Genomic DNA, 14,807 nt, shown 5'->3' with positions numbered 1-14,807 from the left:
GAAGAAAAAAAAAAAAGGTTGCCCTGTTTTGACTGCTGGCAGGCCAAAAGGTCAAACGAAAATAATTCTCATAATGCTGTTCTGCGAACAAGCAATATGCAAATGATCCTATCGCCCCCAAACATCTGTAGGTACCATCCCTGAGCTCTTCGCTTTGTTCTTCGGCAAACTGCCTTTGTTGCATACCCAGACCAGAGACCAGGCCCATCCTGAAGCGCCTTCGCCCTCCTTTGACAAGATTGTGGTGCTATGTTGCACAGGTATGTTTGTGATATCCATATTCAGGACATGCATAGATGGAAGATGGCTTTATTTATTATGGGACAAGCACTAATCACTGTCATCAAAAACGATCTTGTTGCTCTTGTTCCCAGAAAGAGCCGCTGCCATCGCAGCCTTTTCGCTCTGCTTAGCCAGCCATGAAGGGTGCAATGTGGGATCATTAGGATCCGGTCCCGACGGCTTGGGTGCAGCGGGAGGCTGATAATATGCTGCAGAACCGTCGCCAGCTCCGATCATGCGTCGGTTAGGTAGCTTTTGTGCATTGGCAGATGAGGCATCCCGAGACTTGAACTTTTCTTGTTTGACCTTACGAGCCGCCTTCCTTTCTTCCCGTAGACGTGCCTCCTCTGCGGCCTTCTTAACGTGGTTCGCCTCCTTTCCGAACTTGCGTTCCGCTTTCCTATAAAGATATGATAACATATTGTTAACGACCGTCAGGGGTATATGGTAGGCGAAATTCTTATCATGCAACTTAAATATACAAAAAGCGCTTACTCTCTCCTTGCACGTTGACCAGGTCGGTTCTTCTTGATCTTGCCGTAAATCTCGTCAAACTTATCGTCAACCCAGTCATCATTGCCTCTCTTCTTCTTGTCTTTTTTGCCCTTCTTATCGTTACCAGCATTCAGCGATCCGATGAACATTGACGACGTCGCTGTTGCCTTTCCGTTCTTGGGCAAAGGCAACCCGTCTGAGTCATATCCATCATCGTATTCTGCGTCACTGATGTCGGACATATCCGCCAAGTGTCTCCTATCCTCATCGCTGTCATCGTCGCTTGCACTGCCGCTCAATGACTTAGCTTTGGTATCTTCTGTTGTTTTCGCCTTCTTAATCTATAAAGTAGAAAATTAAATTGAGGTGAATATGTGTCAGTACTCACGCCAGCATTGCAGATGAGCTGCTTATGAATTTGATCCGCATTCCTCTTACCTCTGGCTCATCCTGGTCTTCGCCAACGGCCTTACGCTTCTTCTTCAGTGCCTCATGGTCGACTTTTTTGCCCGTGATGATGTGCTCCAGTTCGTCCCAGAGTTTTGACATATGCTCCTTCACCGTTTTTGTATTCGTTAGACGCGCCTCGATGATCTGCATTAGTGCGTCGTCCGATGATTTCTCACCGGTATCGCCGTTCTCTTTCTTGACATTTTTTCCTTCTACCGCATATGGCTCCATGAGCGCGTGTGCTCCGAGAATAGGGTGCTTGGCCAGTTTTACAACAAACGCGTGCTCCGATAGTGAGTCCATGTCCATTTTCTAATAAAACATGAAAGATCGGACTTAGTTCAGTGCCGATTACACATGTAATCAGGGTACGATGTATTCCTTGGTGTGCATGTTGAAGTATGCACGAACCTTGACCAATTCCAGCTCGTGCTCAAACTTAGCGACATCCTCCTCTGTCAAGCCCTGCTTCTTTTTGTGTGTTGGTTCGGTCTCCTCTGAAACCTCGTCCTTGGTTTCTGTAATCGCGTCTTTGTTTCTAAATATCGCAATTGAATCCTTTGTCAGTATAGCGATATGTCGGCCAGAAATATTGACGAATTTGAAAAAAGTATGATGTATGATCTTACTCAACAGCTTTTCTAGCTTCTTTAAGTCTTTTGATGAGTCTTTGCGTCTCGAACGTCTTTGCCTTCACGAATGCCTTCTTGATCTCCTTCTTTGCATGATACTATAATTGATCATAAACATAGCGTCCATTAGCATCCCATAAATTTTCAGGTACTATATAGAGAAGATCTGCGCTGAACTGGCGTCGAGGTATACGTACAATCTTCTGGCTGATCTTTTGTTCCTTCAACTTCAACAGCTTTTTAACCGCCTCTGAAACTACCGCATCCTCTGCTGTGTCCGCGTCTCCTGTTGCTGCTGATGTGGCTGATGCGCTTTCCTTCTTTCTCTCTGCCTCGACAACCTTCTTGGCTTTCCTTGAAGTCGTCTCTCCCACCTGGGCCTGGAGTTTGAGGATCTCCCAATTAATATTATCCTTCTTCTTGCCCTTATGCTCGGCTTTGTTGGACTGCAGAAGGTACAGGAGGGTGTAAAAGTAGCGACGCGAGATGAAGATGCCTGTTAGCTTTAGGTGATATCTCGTCTGGGACCAGCATATGGCGTCATTCCACGCTTTCTTTTCCCATGTCACCTTACCATGGTCATTCTGAAGGGGATGTTCAAGCGAAGCGTGTTGGCTTTGGTGTCAATGGGAAGAAATAGAAAAAAAAGAAAAGGGATATAAACAAACAAAGTGACTTTGATTTTGAACACTGATTTATTCATCTCTACTTCTGCACGATGTGGCACCATAAAAAAGGACTCTAAATATTTCGACCATCGCATGCGGTTTAACGCTTGCGGGCTTCGGCCTTGGCCGCAGCAGCCTCGTCTCTTGCTAATGAATCGTACAATGGTAGCAGATAATAATTGCGTTAGTCATCGTTCACCTGAGGTTTACCGTGGAAAAATAGTCCACAAAATAAACTAGGCATCAAAAAACCGCAGTAAAATTAAGATTTACCTTGGGCTTCGGCCAAACGCTGAGCAGCAGCCTCCTCACGTTTTTGACGGATGACGGCCAAGCGAGCCATGTCAGCCTTGGCCTGGTCCGTCTTGCCCTCCTGATGAAGCTTCCAGTACTTTTGCTTGGCAGCCTCCTTCTCAGCAGCCTCTCTATAGATAGCGAACATTACCATAGTGAAAAGGGAGAAAAGCGTCAGAAAACAATAACCAAGTGGCATTTTGTGATAGAAGATACAAATGGCATCACCATCATGGGAAAGGAGTTATTCTCCTGATTAGCGTGCAAATGTCCAGTAGCCGAAGGGTGCGATGATTACCTCTCTTTGCGAGACATCTCAACAGGCGTGGTAAGGTCAGACGCCTTCAAGTTCTTGCTTCCACCGGCGCGGTTGGGGTTTGCGATTTCAACATCGAGAGCACTGGCAGCGGTCTTCTTCTTAGGCTGTAGATAAGGAACAAAAAAAAACAATGGTATTGTCAGCCTTTACCCATGCTACTTGATCCAGATCCAGGGCATTGCACACGCACGATAAGACATCATCACAAGATCACGATCGCCAAGTGTCTCGATACACCCCACTCCGTATGACCAACTTACAACAACGACAGCTTCTTCCTCAGACTCCTCCTCGGATTCAGATCCGGAGCCAGAGGCCTCCGAGGACTCGGCTGAGGAGTCTCCCTCGGACTCCTCTCTATCACGGTACTACAGTCGATAATCGGTGCAAAAGAGTTATAAGTGGAAGGGCTCGATCAGTATTCCATTGCAGCACAAAGGTGAATGCAGTAAAGAACAACGGTGAGTCGGAATGGCGTTTTACAGAGTTGGAGTTGGTGTGAACAGCCTCGATGCGACGACTGAAGGTTCTGCCACCTCCGCGCTGGGGCTTCTTGAATTTTCCGCCGGCCATGGTTAGAATTGGATGTGAAGTGAGATGAAGGAAAATAGGAGTTGCAGACCGAATAAATTTATGCGGTCCACACACCGCTCTGATCACACCTGTGTCCGCAATCCGCAATCGAATCCACAATTCGTAGAGTTCAAACGTTTATTTTGTGCTCACACATTTGCACCGCCTCTATCTCGCCGCTATTAACGACCGCTATTGTTCCTTGCCGAGAGTGGCCAGTTGCTGCAAGAACTCTTTTGGATTCAGTACCTCGGTTGAGCCATAAGTGATCTTTTTCTTGATCGTCTGACGCTGTGCATACTCGTTCAAGTTTTGGTACTCCACATAGTTGCCTCCACCGACCACAAACACAATTGCCTCCTGAAACGGTGTCCGCGTGCGTGGCATCTTTGCATTTGATGCCCGACTGACCTTGGGGTCAAAATACAAAAAGTCCTCGTTCGTCTCGTTGGCGCCACCACCTGGCTCCATAATCGATTCGATGATCCTAGTCATGGGCAGGTCCTTCTTTGCAGGCAAAAAGTTCTTGACCCCTGCCAACAGATTCTCGAAACCACCTCCCAATCCACCAGAGCCCAAGTGATCCGAGAGCTATTACATTTCAGAAAAAGCAACGTAACATTGGTCGATATGCGTTCAATTATCCATAGTCCATTGTCATTTGCCAAGTGAAGAAATAAAAGTTACCTTATTTCCGATGGTTCCAAGGCGATTCAAGAGGTAATCGGGACGACCAAAGCTCTGAGGAGGCTGTTGAGCCACATTGGTCATTCGTGTGAATGCGCGAATTCCTTTGACATATCGCAGAGGCGCGAGATCACAGCCAGCCTTGACCAACGCATCCTCGTACTCTTGCATAACGTCGCTGGGGATGTCTTCCTGAATCGACAGATAATAAATCAAGAAGAGGCGCATCTTGTCCTCTGGCACCTTCTTCTCAGGATCATTGATCGCTTCCAGGATGTTGGCCTTTGTTTGTTTAGTGATTGACTCCTCCATCTGGAAGAGCGTATCCAATTGTCTGTCCTTGATTCCCTGCAACAGTCCAGTGGCGATATTCATATGCATATCCAGTGTTGCCTTTCGAGCTGTGAGTTCAGGAAGGGCTGTAATGGCAGTCTTGAGGTGCTTTGCACCTGATGAAAAATCACTGTGAAATCCAAGACCAAGATATTAGCGTTGGTAATCAGGATGACTCGGTGTTGGTTCAGACAGACATGTTTCTCCCTTCCTGGCATTCACTTACAGCTGGCTGACATCGTCCAAGTTACTGACGCCGCTCATCTGGGAAATCTGCGCTGCATCCTTCTTGTACTTTGTCAATTCACTGTCAATCTCCTCGGCGACTTGGGGAAACGGAGCCGACGCATTCTTGTTCCAGAAAAAGTCCTTGGCCTCGATATCGTACTTTTTCTTGACCGTTCGACCATTCTCCTCCGTCTATTTACCAAAGAAATGGATGTCAGTCTTTGGAGCGACAAATATCCCGCCCATGGTCCTGGTCCATTCATACCTGGACAACGATCTCGTTCAGTTTCATGTCCATGACGTCGTGCACGAGGGCCTGATATGTCCATGAGTGACTGAGGATCGGAACCAGATCCATGTTGCGATCCAAGATAACAAGTACTGGTCGCTGAAAATTCATGGTGTTGGTATCCGAAAACAGGTTGTTCCTGCTGTTCATGACATGATCTCTCAGGCGACTGTCCAGCTTCTTAGACAACATCTCAGCCGCTCCGCGTCTTGGACAACGGATGATTGGGATGACACCTAAAGCAAATGAGACACTCGGCTTAGTCGTGCTGATGATTGCTTCCAGTATATCCACTGCAAATCAACAGTCATCTCATCTCCTTACCCATAGTAGCAAGCACAGAAAACAAGGCGCTGGCTGCTTTATCGATCGATGCCTCAATTGCTGTCTCGGGTGCCGTTGGGTCGTTCAGTGCCAAATACGACTGGCGATCATTGAGCGAGAACATGTTGGGCTCCGTGCAAATGAAGTTTAGGTACTGATCGTAGACCTGCTGGATCTGCGCTGAACTGCCACTGGGGATGGTGGAGGCTGCCATTTCTTCCATGAGAGGTCTCGGTATTACTGAAGAAAAGTTGATGTAATAAGAGTCATACAGGTGGTTCGACAGATCCTATACGCAATGATCGATAATATGGCAAAGCGTCAGTATTGGGCTCCAAAGATTGCCACGACACAGCAACTATATTTGTTGGAAATTCTTGGGCGCTAACCTCGCCGATCCTGCGAATGTTCTCCGAGGTCGGTTCGACAAAGTAGATTGCGGGAACGTCTGGAATCGGCTGTCGCTCATTTTTGAGTAACCTGCAGACGAAAAGACAATGGAGAGAGAAGACAATGGAGAGAGAAGGCGTTAAAACGATATCCTCAGCGTCATTAGTGACCTATGTGAACATTTGCGCTGTGCTTCGGGAAGACACAGCGATCTAAAGGCTATTGAACGGGTCTAGGTCTTACATATGGACTGTGACGCCGTTCTCGCGGAGGTCATTGACGCGAAGCACGGACGAGATGACATCCCGGCCAAAGCTGTCAAAGATTAGGACCTTCCACTCCGCGTCGGAAGCCATAGGAATGACTTGGTCAATTTGTGATGCCGGCTCAGGTTTCTGGTTGAGGTTCAGCATGGAAGCGATGGCAGCTAGGTTGAGGACAACCAAAGATGTGCCAAGAGAGATGATGAGTTGTTAAGTCGCGCCTGAAGTCCTGAGCATGCTGGCACCCTTATCCGAGTGAATATCTTTACCAATTTGCTGGTCTCGCAAAGTCGGGTCCCGAGGTGCTTGTGCCATGTTTGTTGAATGCAAGCGAGCGTGAGATGAAAGAAGTAAAGAACGAAGCGATGGGAAGTGTGCCACGTTCTCGAAGGCCTTCAGGGCGAGTGTGACTTCATCTTTATTTGCTGCCTGTGATCCGGATGCCTTGTGTATCACTGCTGTCAAATTCAAAAGCATTAACTCCAGGCAGCGACACCCTCGACGTTTCACGGCCCTCTCTTGCGAACTATGTGGAGAGCCATCGCGCTGTATATTATATTCTTCTCATTTGAACTTGCTAGACATATTTGACATTGGCATTTCCGTTGAAAAAGGGTAGCTGACCAAACCAGCTAGGAGCCTGGTCATTATTCTATACTTTTATGGTTCCGCTTTGGCACGCGTCAAAGAAATGAAGCATGCGCTTCAGAAAGCGTTATTTAATTGCCTTGACAGGTTGCTGGGAAGGGATCATTGACGCGGTTTCGTTGACATGAACAACTGCTACCACACCACAGCATCTGCGCGTGAGGTGCGCTTCGGACGCCTTTTTTCAAGGCATATACTCAAACGCGTTCTGGCTAGCTTCCGGGCCTGAAGGAGGGAGCCATGGCTGGGGCAGCGAAATTATAACAGTATCGAATTACGCACCTCCAGCCAATCATATCCAACACCTATGTTGCCTGTGCTGTGCATGACGCGTGTAGCCGATATAACGCGTTTCTCGCTTCAACTACGCCTACGCACACGCACACATGAACACGCATTGAAACAATGAACTCAAGGTGGAGGTAAGAAGCTTATATCACTTATGTTCTCCTCATGACTTTTTATCTCATTCTTGTCCTCTATCACCATGCATCTTCAACAGCATCCCCCAAGACCAAACTCAAAACCTGCAGTAGCCCACATTGATAGCAGGCGCCAGAACGCAAGCCGAGGCATCAACAGCAGCAGCAGTAGGCGAAAGCCACTGCCACTGCGACCGATGTAGAAGCTAAAGTACAGGTTGCAGTAAGGGCACTGTTCGACGCGAAACTATCGGTACATTCCGCATCTGATGCCACAGAGGAAGCATAGAAAGCTGCAGATGAGACTGTTGCGACAGTCAGCGAAGTTGAATTTCTAGTGATGAAAGCCATTCGTAAAGTCGAGAAAGCCGCAGTGATAGTAAGAGCGGCATTGGCAGCAGGAGCAGGTGACAAAGGCCAGATAACTGTAGGAGTGAAAAGCGAAGTAGAACATCGAGGAGAGAGCCAGATGGAGGATCGAGCAGGTGCCAGAGATGGCAATAACGCAGTAACAGGAGTCAAGGTCAAAGCAGAGACTGAGTCGAAAGACGATCTAGAAGCTGAGCTCGAGTCAGAGACAGCGAGAGAGAAGGAGGAAGAGTAGCAGAGACAACAACAGCCGTTATAATATTGCAGGTTAGGTACAAGGAGGGCTGGGGGGACGCATCAAATGGGTGATACATTGTTCTCGCGCTTCCGTCTTTTGTCTAGTTACATTATCATCTCGCTTTCTCAACCTTGATCTCCTTTTACAGTCGATAGCGCGTTATAAAGGCCTTCTAAACGAATGTAAAAGCGATATGTGCATATAAAATGTTTATTGTGAAAATGACAACTGAAGGAGAACAAGCGATGGTGGATGTCTATAACGATAAAGGTAGAGTGGTAGTGCCCGGGTTGTGATAATATGTTTGCCGTGTGCGCGACCACAATTATGCACGCGCGCTCCATGCCTTCATGCGATCCACGCGTCCCTCGATCCTCTGTCTTGACTGCCACTTCGAGGCCTCCAACGCCAATGCATTTCCCTCCTTGGCAGCTTCCGCAAGAACCTTCGCCACCAGCTCCACACCGCGGACAGAATCATCATTTGCGGGAATAGGGTAGGACACGATGCGAGGGTCGACATCCGTATCTGTAATCGCAATAGTTGGGATGTTGAACCGAGTTGCCTCCTTGATAGCAATCATATTCTCAATCGGGTTCAGAACAATGACCAGATCTGGGCGGAAGGGCTTGGCAAGATCTCCAGCATGGGCATCAGGCAAGCGAGGCGTATGAGGGCCGACAATCTCCTGGGCGTTGGTGATCGTGCCTGGGCACCACTTCGAGGCGACATAGTAGGCGTTGCAGGTCTTTGCAGCGTCGATCGTCACATGGTCCATACCAGGGCGCGTTCCAATGAACAAGATGATGCCTCCCTGACGGGCAACAGCCTTGGCGACAGTGCAGGCACGACGAAGGTGCGTCAGAGTGTGCTCCAAATTGATGATGCTGATTCCTTCACGAACGCCGAAGACAAAGGGCATCGAGGCCACGTTCCAGAGAGAGGTGCTGTGACCGAGATGCAACCCTGCAGCCAAAAGCTGAGCAATCGTCAGTGAGTTGGACGAAGGGCTGTCATTCAATGCGGATTTGGGTTTGGGTGCCAATTGGCCTCCGTATGACATGAATTCAGGCACTACAGGTCGTATGCAAACAGTTCGGCTCGTTAGTACGGCAATTCGATGTTCATTGAGCTGATTATCAGCGAAGCAACCATATCGTTGACCTACTAAGACTCTTGAGCCTTTTCTCGATATCAACAGGCTGTCCAACAAATGTTGGTTCAGGATCGGTCGTTTCTCCTGATGTTGATGTGGATGTGGGGTCTTCGGATGATGGTTTTGATGATTCAGTAGAGGTTTCTGCTGAAGTAGTGGGTGTTGCCACTTTGAAATCCATATCCATGCCAGCCAACATGGCATCCAGAATATCATCATCGCCGACATTTGATCCTGATCCTGATTCCGATCCCGATCCCTTGCCGGTCGAGTACATGTTAGCCTGAGTAGCGCGAACCCAGGTACGGGCGTTGTGCTGTTGGACAGTGGGACGAGCGACTATACATGACATGAAGAGCTCGCATTAGTTATCCTTCCAGCCGTAGTTCATGTGATATCATTACCACCTGTAATGGCCTGGTTTCTGCTGTCCCTGGGACGCAGGCACGTTCACTGAGTACAGCTCCTTTTTTTTTTTTTTTTTTTTTTTTGACATAGGTGCTGTACAAGTGTCGAGGTTACTCCTGTGGAAGGATAATAAATTCCAATGTCAGCGTCTGATGATTACCTCGAGAGCTGCTAGCCATAGCCCGATGTACAGCTCGGAAGGAACTGCGAAGAAGTGTAGGTGCCATAGTGAAGTCGAGTGAGACGACTGTTAGAGATCCTATAGGGTGTTATTGAATGCGTGGGTTCCTGGCGAGTAATGAAAGTCCCTTCCCAAACTGCAGTCGAACGTGTCAGGAGGCAAGGGGATGGTGGCGGTGAATAACAGAGAGAGGGTCAAAGTGCAGTTCCAGAGGAATTGTCAACGGTCCAAGAAGCGTGGAGCGAGTGGTTTCGCCTTTACTCCGAGGCCACCAGCGGATCGAAAACATAAACAAAAATCAGTGGCTGAGATTGCCTGAGCACTCTCGCCAGTTGCTTGGTACCAAAAAAAGAAAAGAGGAATCGCGCATACAACTTAACTGGCAACCCGTTTGGCAACTCTTGGAGTCTGCACGAAATAAGCCTATTCAAACCTCGCTCATACTCGCCATAAAGCGCCAGCAATCACCCAGTCGTGCTGATGGTACATTAGGGGTTCTAAGCTGGAAGTGTATGTGTGGATTTACGGGAATATTTGCAAGGATTTAAAGGTCGCACAGATGCATCACACGACCAACCCTTACTGCAAAAAAAAAAGAAGAAAGCCGGGAGGTGAAAGATCACCCGTTGTCCACTTTCAAAGATACGCGTGTCCTTTCTGTATACGGAGGTGCTGCAAGCTATTGATGCTCGCGAGATCACCGTTGGGATAGCCGTTTCTACGCTTCACTAGAGACATAAACGCGTCCCAATAGTACGACAGTTAAAGCTCCAGCTTCGAATCACGGCTCTGATCAAGCACGACGAGGTGCTTGCTAGAGGTCTAGGCTGCGATATTGATTTCCAGAACAGTGAGCAAGGGAAGGCACGTTTTTCGTTCCTGGCATCCCTGCCTTTTGCATGTGGTGCTAAAAGACAGAGAGTGATACATGCTATGATGAAGGACCAGGAACTGCAGCATTGTTTGATTGGTTTGATCCGCGCCTGAAGGATTACCACTCCGAATGCGGGGTAGAATATATTTGGAAGGACGCGCTCTCCAGGCCTCTTGCAACGCCCAACGTGGGGTAGTTTTGATATGTAGTCCCTTCGAATAGAACTTGCCCGGCGTCCTGCGGTATGCCTCCAGCTGCTTGACTGATGTATTCTATCCAATTATCCTGATAATGACGCTCCAAACAAACAGAGCTGTTGTTTTTACAGACCAAAAAAAAAAAAAAAAGGAGGGGCCATGTTTGTTCCTTGTTGCTGAGAGTCCCTTTGAAAAGCGACAACAAGAACAGTGACATAACAGTAGTACGATGCTCTTTTTACCTCCGAGGTGAATCGAATGATTTTAAGAGCCCCATAACCATAACCTAAAAGCGAGGACATGTTCAGCTCTTAGTTGCGCTTCCTGTTCGTCTCATCGGGGCTGTTTTGAGAACAATCACATGGAAATAAAGAACTGAACACGGTGCAGGTAGGATCGGTAAAAGGCGCTACTCACGCGAGGAAACACAACCTCTGAGGGAATGTGTAGAAAAGATCCGTCTTTACCAACCGGCTAGAGTCGATCTATCTGCATGTTTGCACAAGATAGATATCGATTGGCGCTTTTGTCCGCTCGCGCAATTGCCGATCCTCTTGCAGGCTTAGCCTCCTTGACGATTGAAGGAACATCAGTACTCCTTTCTAAGCGATGTACTTGTAGGACGACATGTAATAAAGGTCTTCAAAGGACCTGTGGAGAATTGGTCAGACATCGTGTCATGTAGTCGTGCAGCAGATGCTATCATGCTTTTGACGTTTTGCCGTGTGCGCTATTCATGCTTTGTGTTCACAAATGAGGCAAACGCAAACAAACAATAAAAAGAGTGCTAAGCATAAAAGACCGAGAGACCTGTGCAGGTGGGCTAATTTTTACAGAAAAGGTATCAAGGCGAACCCGCTGACCACAAAGGTTGTTTCCTGATTCATCGTGGATGAGATGATAAGCCATGTCAAAGACCCCGTAGACAACCATCAATGGAAACTGCGGATGAATAACGTGGTCAGAAGCGAAGAACATGGGGTTGACTTCTGGGTGCTGCTTCGTGATTGATGAGATCCACGTAGTTGCGACTGGTACCTCTTTATCGGACCTACTAATGTAGCACAAAAATAATAAAAAAAGTCCTCTGGTCACTTGAACTTGTTTCCAGCTTAGCGAGTAAGGATGTGTAGGGAAGGCAGCAGCATTGAAGAATTACAGTGCTTCAGTAGCACATGAGGATGCACAGCATCGACCCACTCGCGCCGCGGGAGAAGAATAATCCAGCCATTCGTGGTCTTGGGAGCTGTCTGGTCCGATCTATTGTTCTGATTGGATGGAGCTGAGAAGATAGTCCATGAAGTGGAGAGAATGCCCGCTTTTGATACTTTTGATACTTTAATCCTTCTGCACCCCGCAACATCGCTGTATCCAACTCAATGAGCGAATAGTAATGCTGAGCACCTGGGTGTGTTGGGTTGGTGCTGATGCTGAGATTCATTTTCTTATGTAGTGCGGGGGACCAGACTGGTGGTCCCACTGCCACAATTGCTCGTCGTATCGGGGATCCAGTTGCTTTCTTGCCATTGGAGGACGCTTTAGACCCAGCATTTGTAATGGTGTACTGTACAACCATGCAGAGAGAAAGAAAGAAAGGTCAGTACGTTGCTTTGACTACATTTCGCTGGAGGATGGCGGGTTTCTCAATTTCAAGTACCTGTCATGCCTTGAACAACCATCATATAAATACGGATACCTCGGGATCCTTCGTTTTTCCTTTTTTTCCTCCCCTTTCCCTTCACCTTGCCTGTTCCTTGATCTTCGCAAGCGATATTCCCTCACTCCCCACCCTCTTCTAGTCTCACATTCCTCTTCCCGTGAACACTTTCACACTCCAAGGGAACTAGAACAGCATACAGTCATGGACAAATCTGAGTACCAGGAACCCATCCAGGCTGTCATCCTACCCGACCAGTCTTTTCAGCAGAACGAAGTCGAGGCTAAGGAGCCAAAGTCCAGAATCTCTGCCATTTTCACTGTCATCTTCTCAGGTAAGGAAAACCAATACAAACAAACTCATCACACCGCTTTCTTCGCATACTCTGTCGCATTGGACGTCAATTGGATAGATTGCGATGCTTTCAAAAAAACCTAATCCATAATTTCATGTCCTTCCTCTCACATAGGCTTCGCCCTCTTGTCCGATGGATACCAAGTCGGTGTTCTCTCCCTTGTCAACGTCTGCTTCACCAAGATCTATGGCGATCAATTCACCTCCGCCATGTCGACCCGTATCGGAAACTCGCTCTTCATCGGCTGCATTATTGGACAGATTGGATTTGGTTTTGTTTGTGATCGCGTGGGTCGCAAGGTCGGATTGCTGCTCACGACTTTCCTCGTCATCCTGGGAGCGGCCCTCTGTGCTGGCGCCTATGGCGCTCACGGCTCTGTTGAAGGCCTTTTCTGGGCCTTAACAGTCTACCGTGGCATCCTCGGTGTTGGAGTTGGAGGCGAATACCCTTGCTCGTCTGCCTCGGCCTCTGAAGCTGCTGACGAGGTCATGCCCGGCAGACGTGGTATGCTTTTCGTCTTTGTCACCAACTTTGTCATCGACTCTGGATTCGTTCTCTCAGCCCTGTTCCCCTTGATCCTCGGCGCTGCCGGCTGCAGCTACGAAGTCATCTGGAGAACCTCATTCGCCTTTGGCGTCCTGCCCCCTCTCTCAGTTATGTACTTCCGTCTTAAGATGGACAACTCGGAGATCTTCCAGAAGAACTCGATGAAGAAGAATGTTCCATACCTGTTGATCCTCCGTCGTTACTGGAAGTATCTCCTTGGAACCGGTGGCTCTTGGTTCTTTTATAACTTCATTTCCTATCCTTTCGGTATCTTTGCTGGAACCATCCTCGACAACGCCATCGGAGCCGATGCCACCTTTGTCCAGACTGCCGAGTGGATGCTGCTTCTTAACTTTTTCTACCTTCCCGGATCCATCTCTGGTGCCTTGGCCTCGGACAGGATCGGTCGTAAGAAGACCATGACCCTTGGGTTCTTGACCCAGGGTGTTCTCGGAATCTTCATGGGCATCTGGTACAAGAACCTGCTCGAAATCTTCCCCTTGTTCGTCGTCCTTTACGGTGTCTTCATGATGATGGGTGAGTTCGGTCCTGGTGACATGCTCGGACTCGTCTCCGCAGAGATCTACCCCACCGCCATCCGTGGCACTGCCTACGGCTGGTCCGCTGCCTTTGGAAAGCTCGGTGCCTTCGTCGGCACCAGCGCCTTCAAGCCCGCCATCGCCAGCTTTGGTCATGGTGATCAGACCCTTGGCCAGGGCCGCGTCTTCATCCTGGCCTCGTGCCTTGCCATCCTCGGTTCCATCTTCACCTGGATCCTAATCCCTGACTATTCCAAGAAGGCCTTGGGGGAGGAGGACGAGGATTTCAGACAGTACTTGGCCTCTAACGGTTTCGACCTCTCCAACTTTGGCGAGAAGCCCGCAGAGATGGAGCCTGCCTCCGTTGAGGCTGTCTACCCCGGCGAGAAGTCCGATGTTAAGGCTTAAGAAGATAGTGCACCTTCTTCCTACCATGTATTATATTATATCTCTTAACGTTCCATACGTTATTACATACATTAAAAAACACCCCCTAATAATCTCAATATTCATTGACCACTGTCGGAACAACATGCGAAATATGAAGCAGTGAGGTGTCCGTCGTGGATGGTACGCGTAGAAACATACGGTACCCTCTAAGGATTATACACTCAAAGCAACGCCATCCCTTCAACGCAGCTTGTCGCGCCGTTGATCTGCATGCCATATTTTGCATGTAAATTGGTTTGAGATACGTCGAATCAAAGTGCTTCCCTGATCTGAACAGCGCGTTCGCAACAACAAGCGAGAACATGGATGGACGTCCCCGATATTCAGGCTCCTGGGTGGTTTAACCATCCTAAGGCAAAGCCACCCTCGTGTTTATCTGTGAGAGTTGAGACGGATTAAAGTCGGTCAACATGCGAGTTTCCTGGCTCATGCAGGCTATATCCACTACCACAGGTTTCTCCCTGAAGGTATGCGTACGACTCCGAGAGTTGTCCATTATGAGAAGGAGATGTGATCTATTACAGTGGGTGCAACAGATAT

The 14,807-nt window shown here is 48.3% G+C and overlaps 5 protein-coding genes across 5 annotated transcripts; 1 reads left to right on the top strand and 4 right to left on the bottom strand.

Annotated features, from left to right (window-relative positions):
- Window positions 1-2: 2 nt before the first annotated feature.
- BC939DRAFT_447712 (BUD22-domain-containing protein) lies at window positions 3-2,512 on the bottom strand. Its single transcript, XM_051555140.1, has 8 exons — window positions 2,434-2,512; window positions 2,057-2,305; window positions 1,857-1,957; window positions 1,639-1,765; window positions 1,216-1,539; window positions 778-1,118; window positions 375-682; window positions 3-260 (listed from the first exon to the last, which is right to left on the bottom strand). The coding sequence occupies exons 1-8, from the start codon at window positions 2,440-2,442 to the stop codon at window positions 109-111; spliced, it is 1,611 nt and encodes a 536-aa protein (XP_051413582.1). The 5' UTR covers window positions 2,443-2,512; the 3' UTR covers window positions 3-108.
- A 35-nt stretch (window positions 2,513-2,547) lies between these two features.
- Window positions 2,548-3,758, bottom strand: BC939DRAFT_447708 (casein kinase substrate phosphoprotein PP28-domain-containing protein). Its single transcript, XM_051555139.1, has 5 exons — window positions 3,624-3,758; window positions 3,401-3,508; window positions 3,120-3,244; window positions 2,801-2,952; window positions 2,548-2,674 (listed from the first exon to the last, which is right to left on the bottom strand). Exons 1-5 carry the CDS (start codon window positions 3,711-3,713, stop codon window positions 2,628-2,630), a joined length of 522 nt encoding a protein of 173 aa, XP_051413581.1. The 5' UTR covers window positions 3,714-3,758; the 3' UTR covers window positions 2,548-2,627.
- A 79-nt stretch (window positions 3,759-3,837) lies between these two features.
- On the bottom strand, window positions 3,838-6,590 carry BC939DRAFT_447705 (Sec1-like protein). The gene is made up of 8 exons (XM_051555138.1): window positions 6,497-6,590; window positions 6,208-6,391; window positions 5,964-6,054; window positions 5,575-5,863; window positions 5,227-5,486; window positions 4,960-5,153; window positions 4,401-4,863; window positions 3,838-4,304 (listed from the first exon to the last, which is right to left on the bottom strand). The coding sequence occupies exons 1-8, from the start codon at window positions 6,540-6,542 to the stop codon at window positions 3,906-3,908; spliced, it is 1,926 nt and encodes a 641-aa protein (XP_051413580.1). The 5' UTR covers window positions 6,543-6,590; the 3' UTR covers window positions 3,838-3,905.
- Window positions 6,591-8,229: 1,639 nt separating this feature from the next.
- On the bottom strand, window positions 8,230-9,695 carry BC939DRAFT_476018 (ribosomal protein S2, flavodoxin-like domain-containing protein; the record flags this gene model as incomplete). Its single annotated transcript, XM_051558555.1, has 3 exons — window positions 8,230-8,978; window positions 9,073-9,399; window positions 9,629-9,695. The coding sequence occupies 3 exons, from the start codon at window positions 9,693-9,695 to the stop codon at window positions 8,230-8,232; spliced, it is 1,143 nt and encodes a 380-aa protein (XP_051413579.1).
- Window positions 9,696-12,456: 2,761 nt separating this feature from the next.
- On the top strand, window positions 12,457-14,323 carry BC939DRAFT_422564 (MFS phospholipid transporter-like protein). Its single transcript, XM_051553112.1, has 2 exons — window positions 12,457-12,711; window positions 12,847-14,323. Exons 1-2 carry the CDS (start codon window positions 12,582-12,584, stop codon window positions 14,223-14,225), a joined length of 1,509 nt encoding a protein of 502 aa, XP_051413578.1. The 5' UTR covers window positions 12,457-12,581; the 3' UTR covers window positions 14,226-14,323.
- The last annotated feature ends 484 nt before the right edge of the window (window positions 14,324-14,807 follow it).

Source organism: Gamsiella multidivaricata (genome assembly GCF_025024155.1).
Source record: "Gamsiella multidivaricata strain RSA 2152 chromosome Unknown BC939scaffold_23, whole genome shotgun sequence".
NCBI classification, from domain to species: Eukaryota; Fungi; Mortierellomycota; class Mortierellomycetes; order Mortierellales; family Mortierellaceae; genus Gamsiella; species Gamsiella multidivaricata.
The sequence above is the reverse complement of the archived record's forward strand: the minus strand, read 5'-3'. Positions and strand labels throughout refer to the sequence as shown.

Coding starts and splice junctions, on each gene's coding strand:
- BC939DRAFT_447712 (XM_051555140.1), bottom strand. Junction 1,540..1,638: donor ACGAGCTGGAATTGGTCAAG/GTTCGTGCATAC, acceptor ATGTTTTATTAG/AAAATGGACATGGACTCACT. Junction 261..374: donor TGCGATGGCAGCGGCTCTTT/CTGGGAACAAGA, acceptor TCACAAACATAC/CTGTGCAACATAGCACCACA.
- BC939DRAFT_447708 (XM_051555139.1), bottom strand. CDS start 3,713: ATGGCCGGCGGAAAATTCAAGAAGCCCCAGCGCGGAGGTGGCAGAACC. Junction 3,509..3,623: donor TTCACACCAACTCCAACTCT/GTAAAACGCCAT, acceptor TATCGACTGTAG/TACCGTGATAGAGAGGAGTC. Junction 3,245..3,400: donor AGGAAGAAGCTGTCGTTGTT/GTAAGTTGGTCA, acceptor CCTTATCTACAG/CCTAAGAAGAAGACCGCTGC.
- BC939DRAFT_447705 (XM_051555138.1), bottom strand. CDS start 6,542: ATGGCACAAGCACCTCGGGACCCGACTTTGCGAGACCAGCAAATTG. Junction 4,864..4,959: donor TTGGACGATGTCAGCCAGCT/GTAAGTGAATGC, acceptor TGGATTTCACAG/TGATTTTTCATCAGGTGCAA. Junction 4,305..4,400: donor TTGGAACCATCGGAAATAAG/GTAACTTTTATT, acceptor GAAATGTAATAG/CTCTCGGATCACTTGGGCTC.
- BC939DRAFT_422564 (XM_051553112.1), top strand. CDS start 12,582: ATGGACAAATCTGAGTACCAGGAACCCATCCAGGCTGTCATCCTACCC. Junction 12,712..12,846: donor TTTCACTGTCATCTTCTCAG/GTAAGGAAAACC, acceptor CCTCTCACATAG/GCTTCGCCCTCTTGTCCGAT.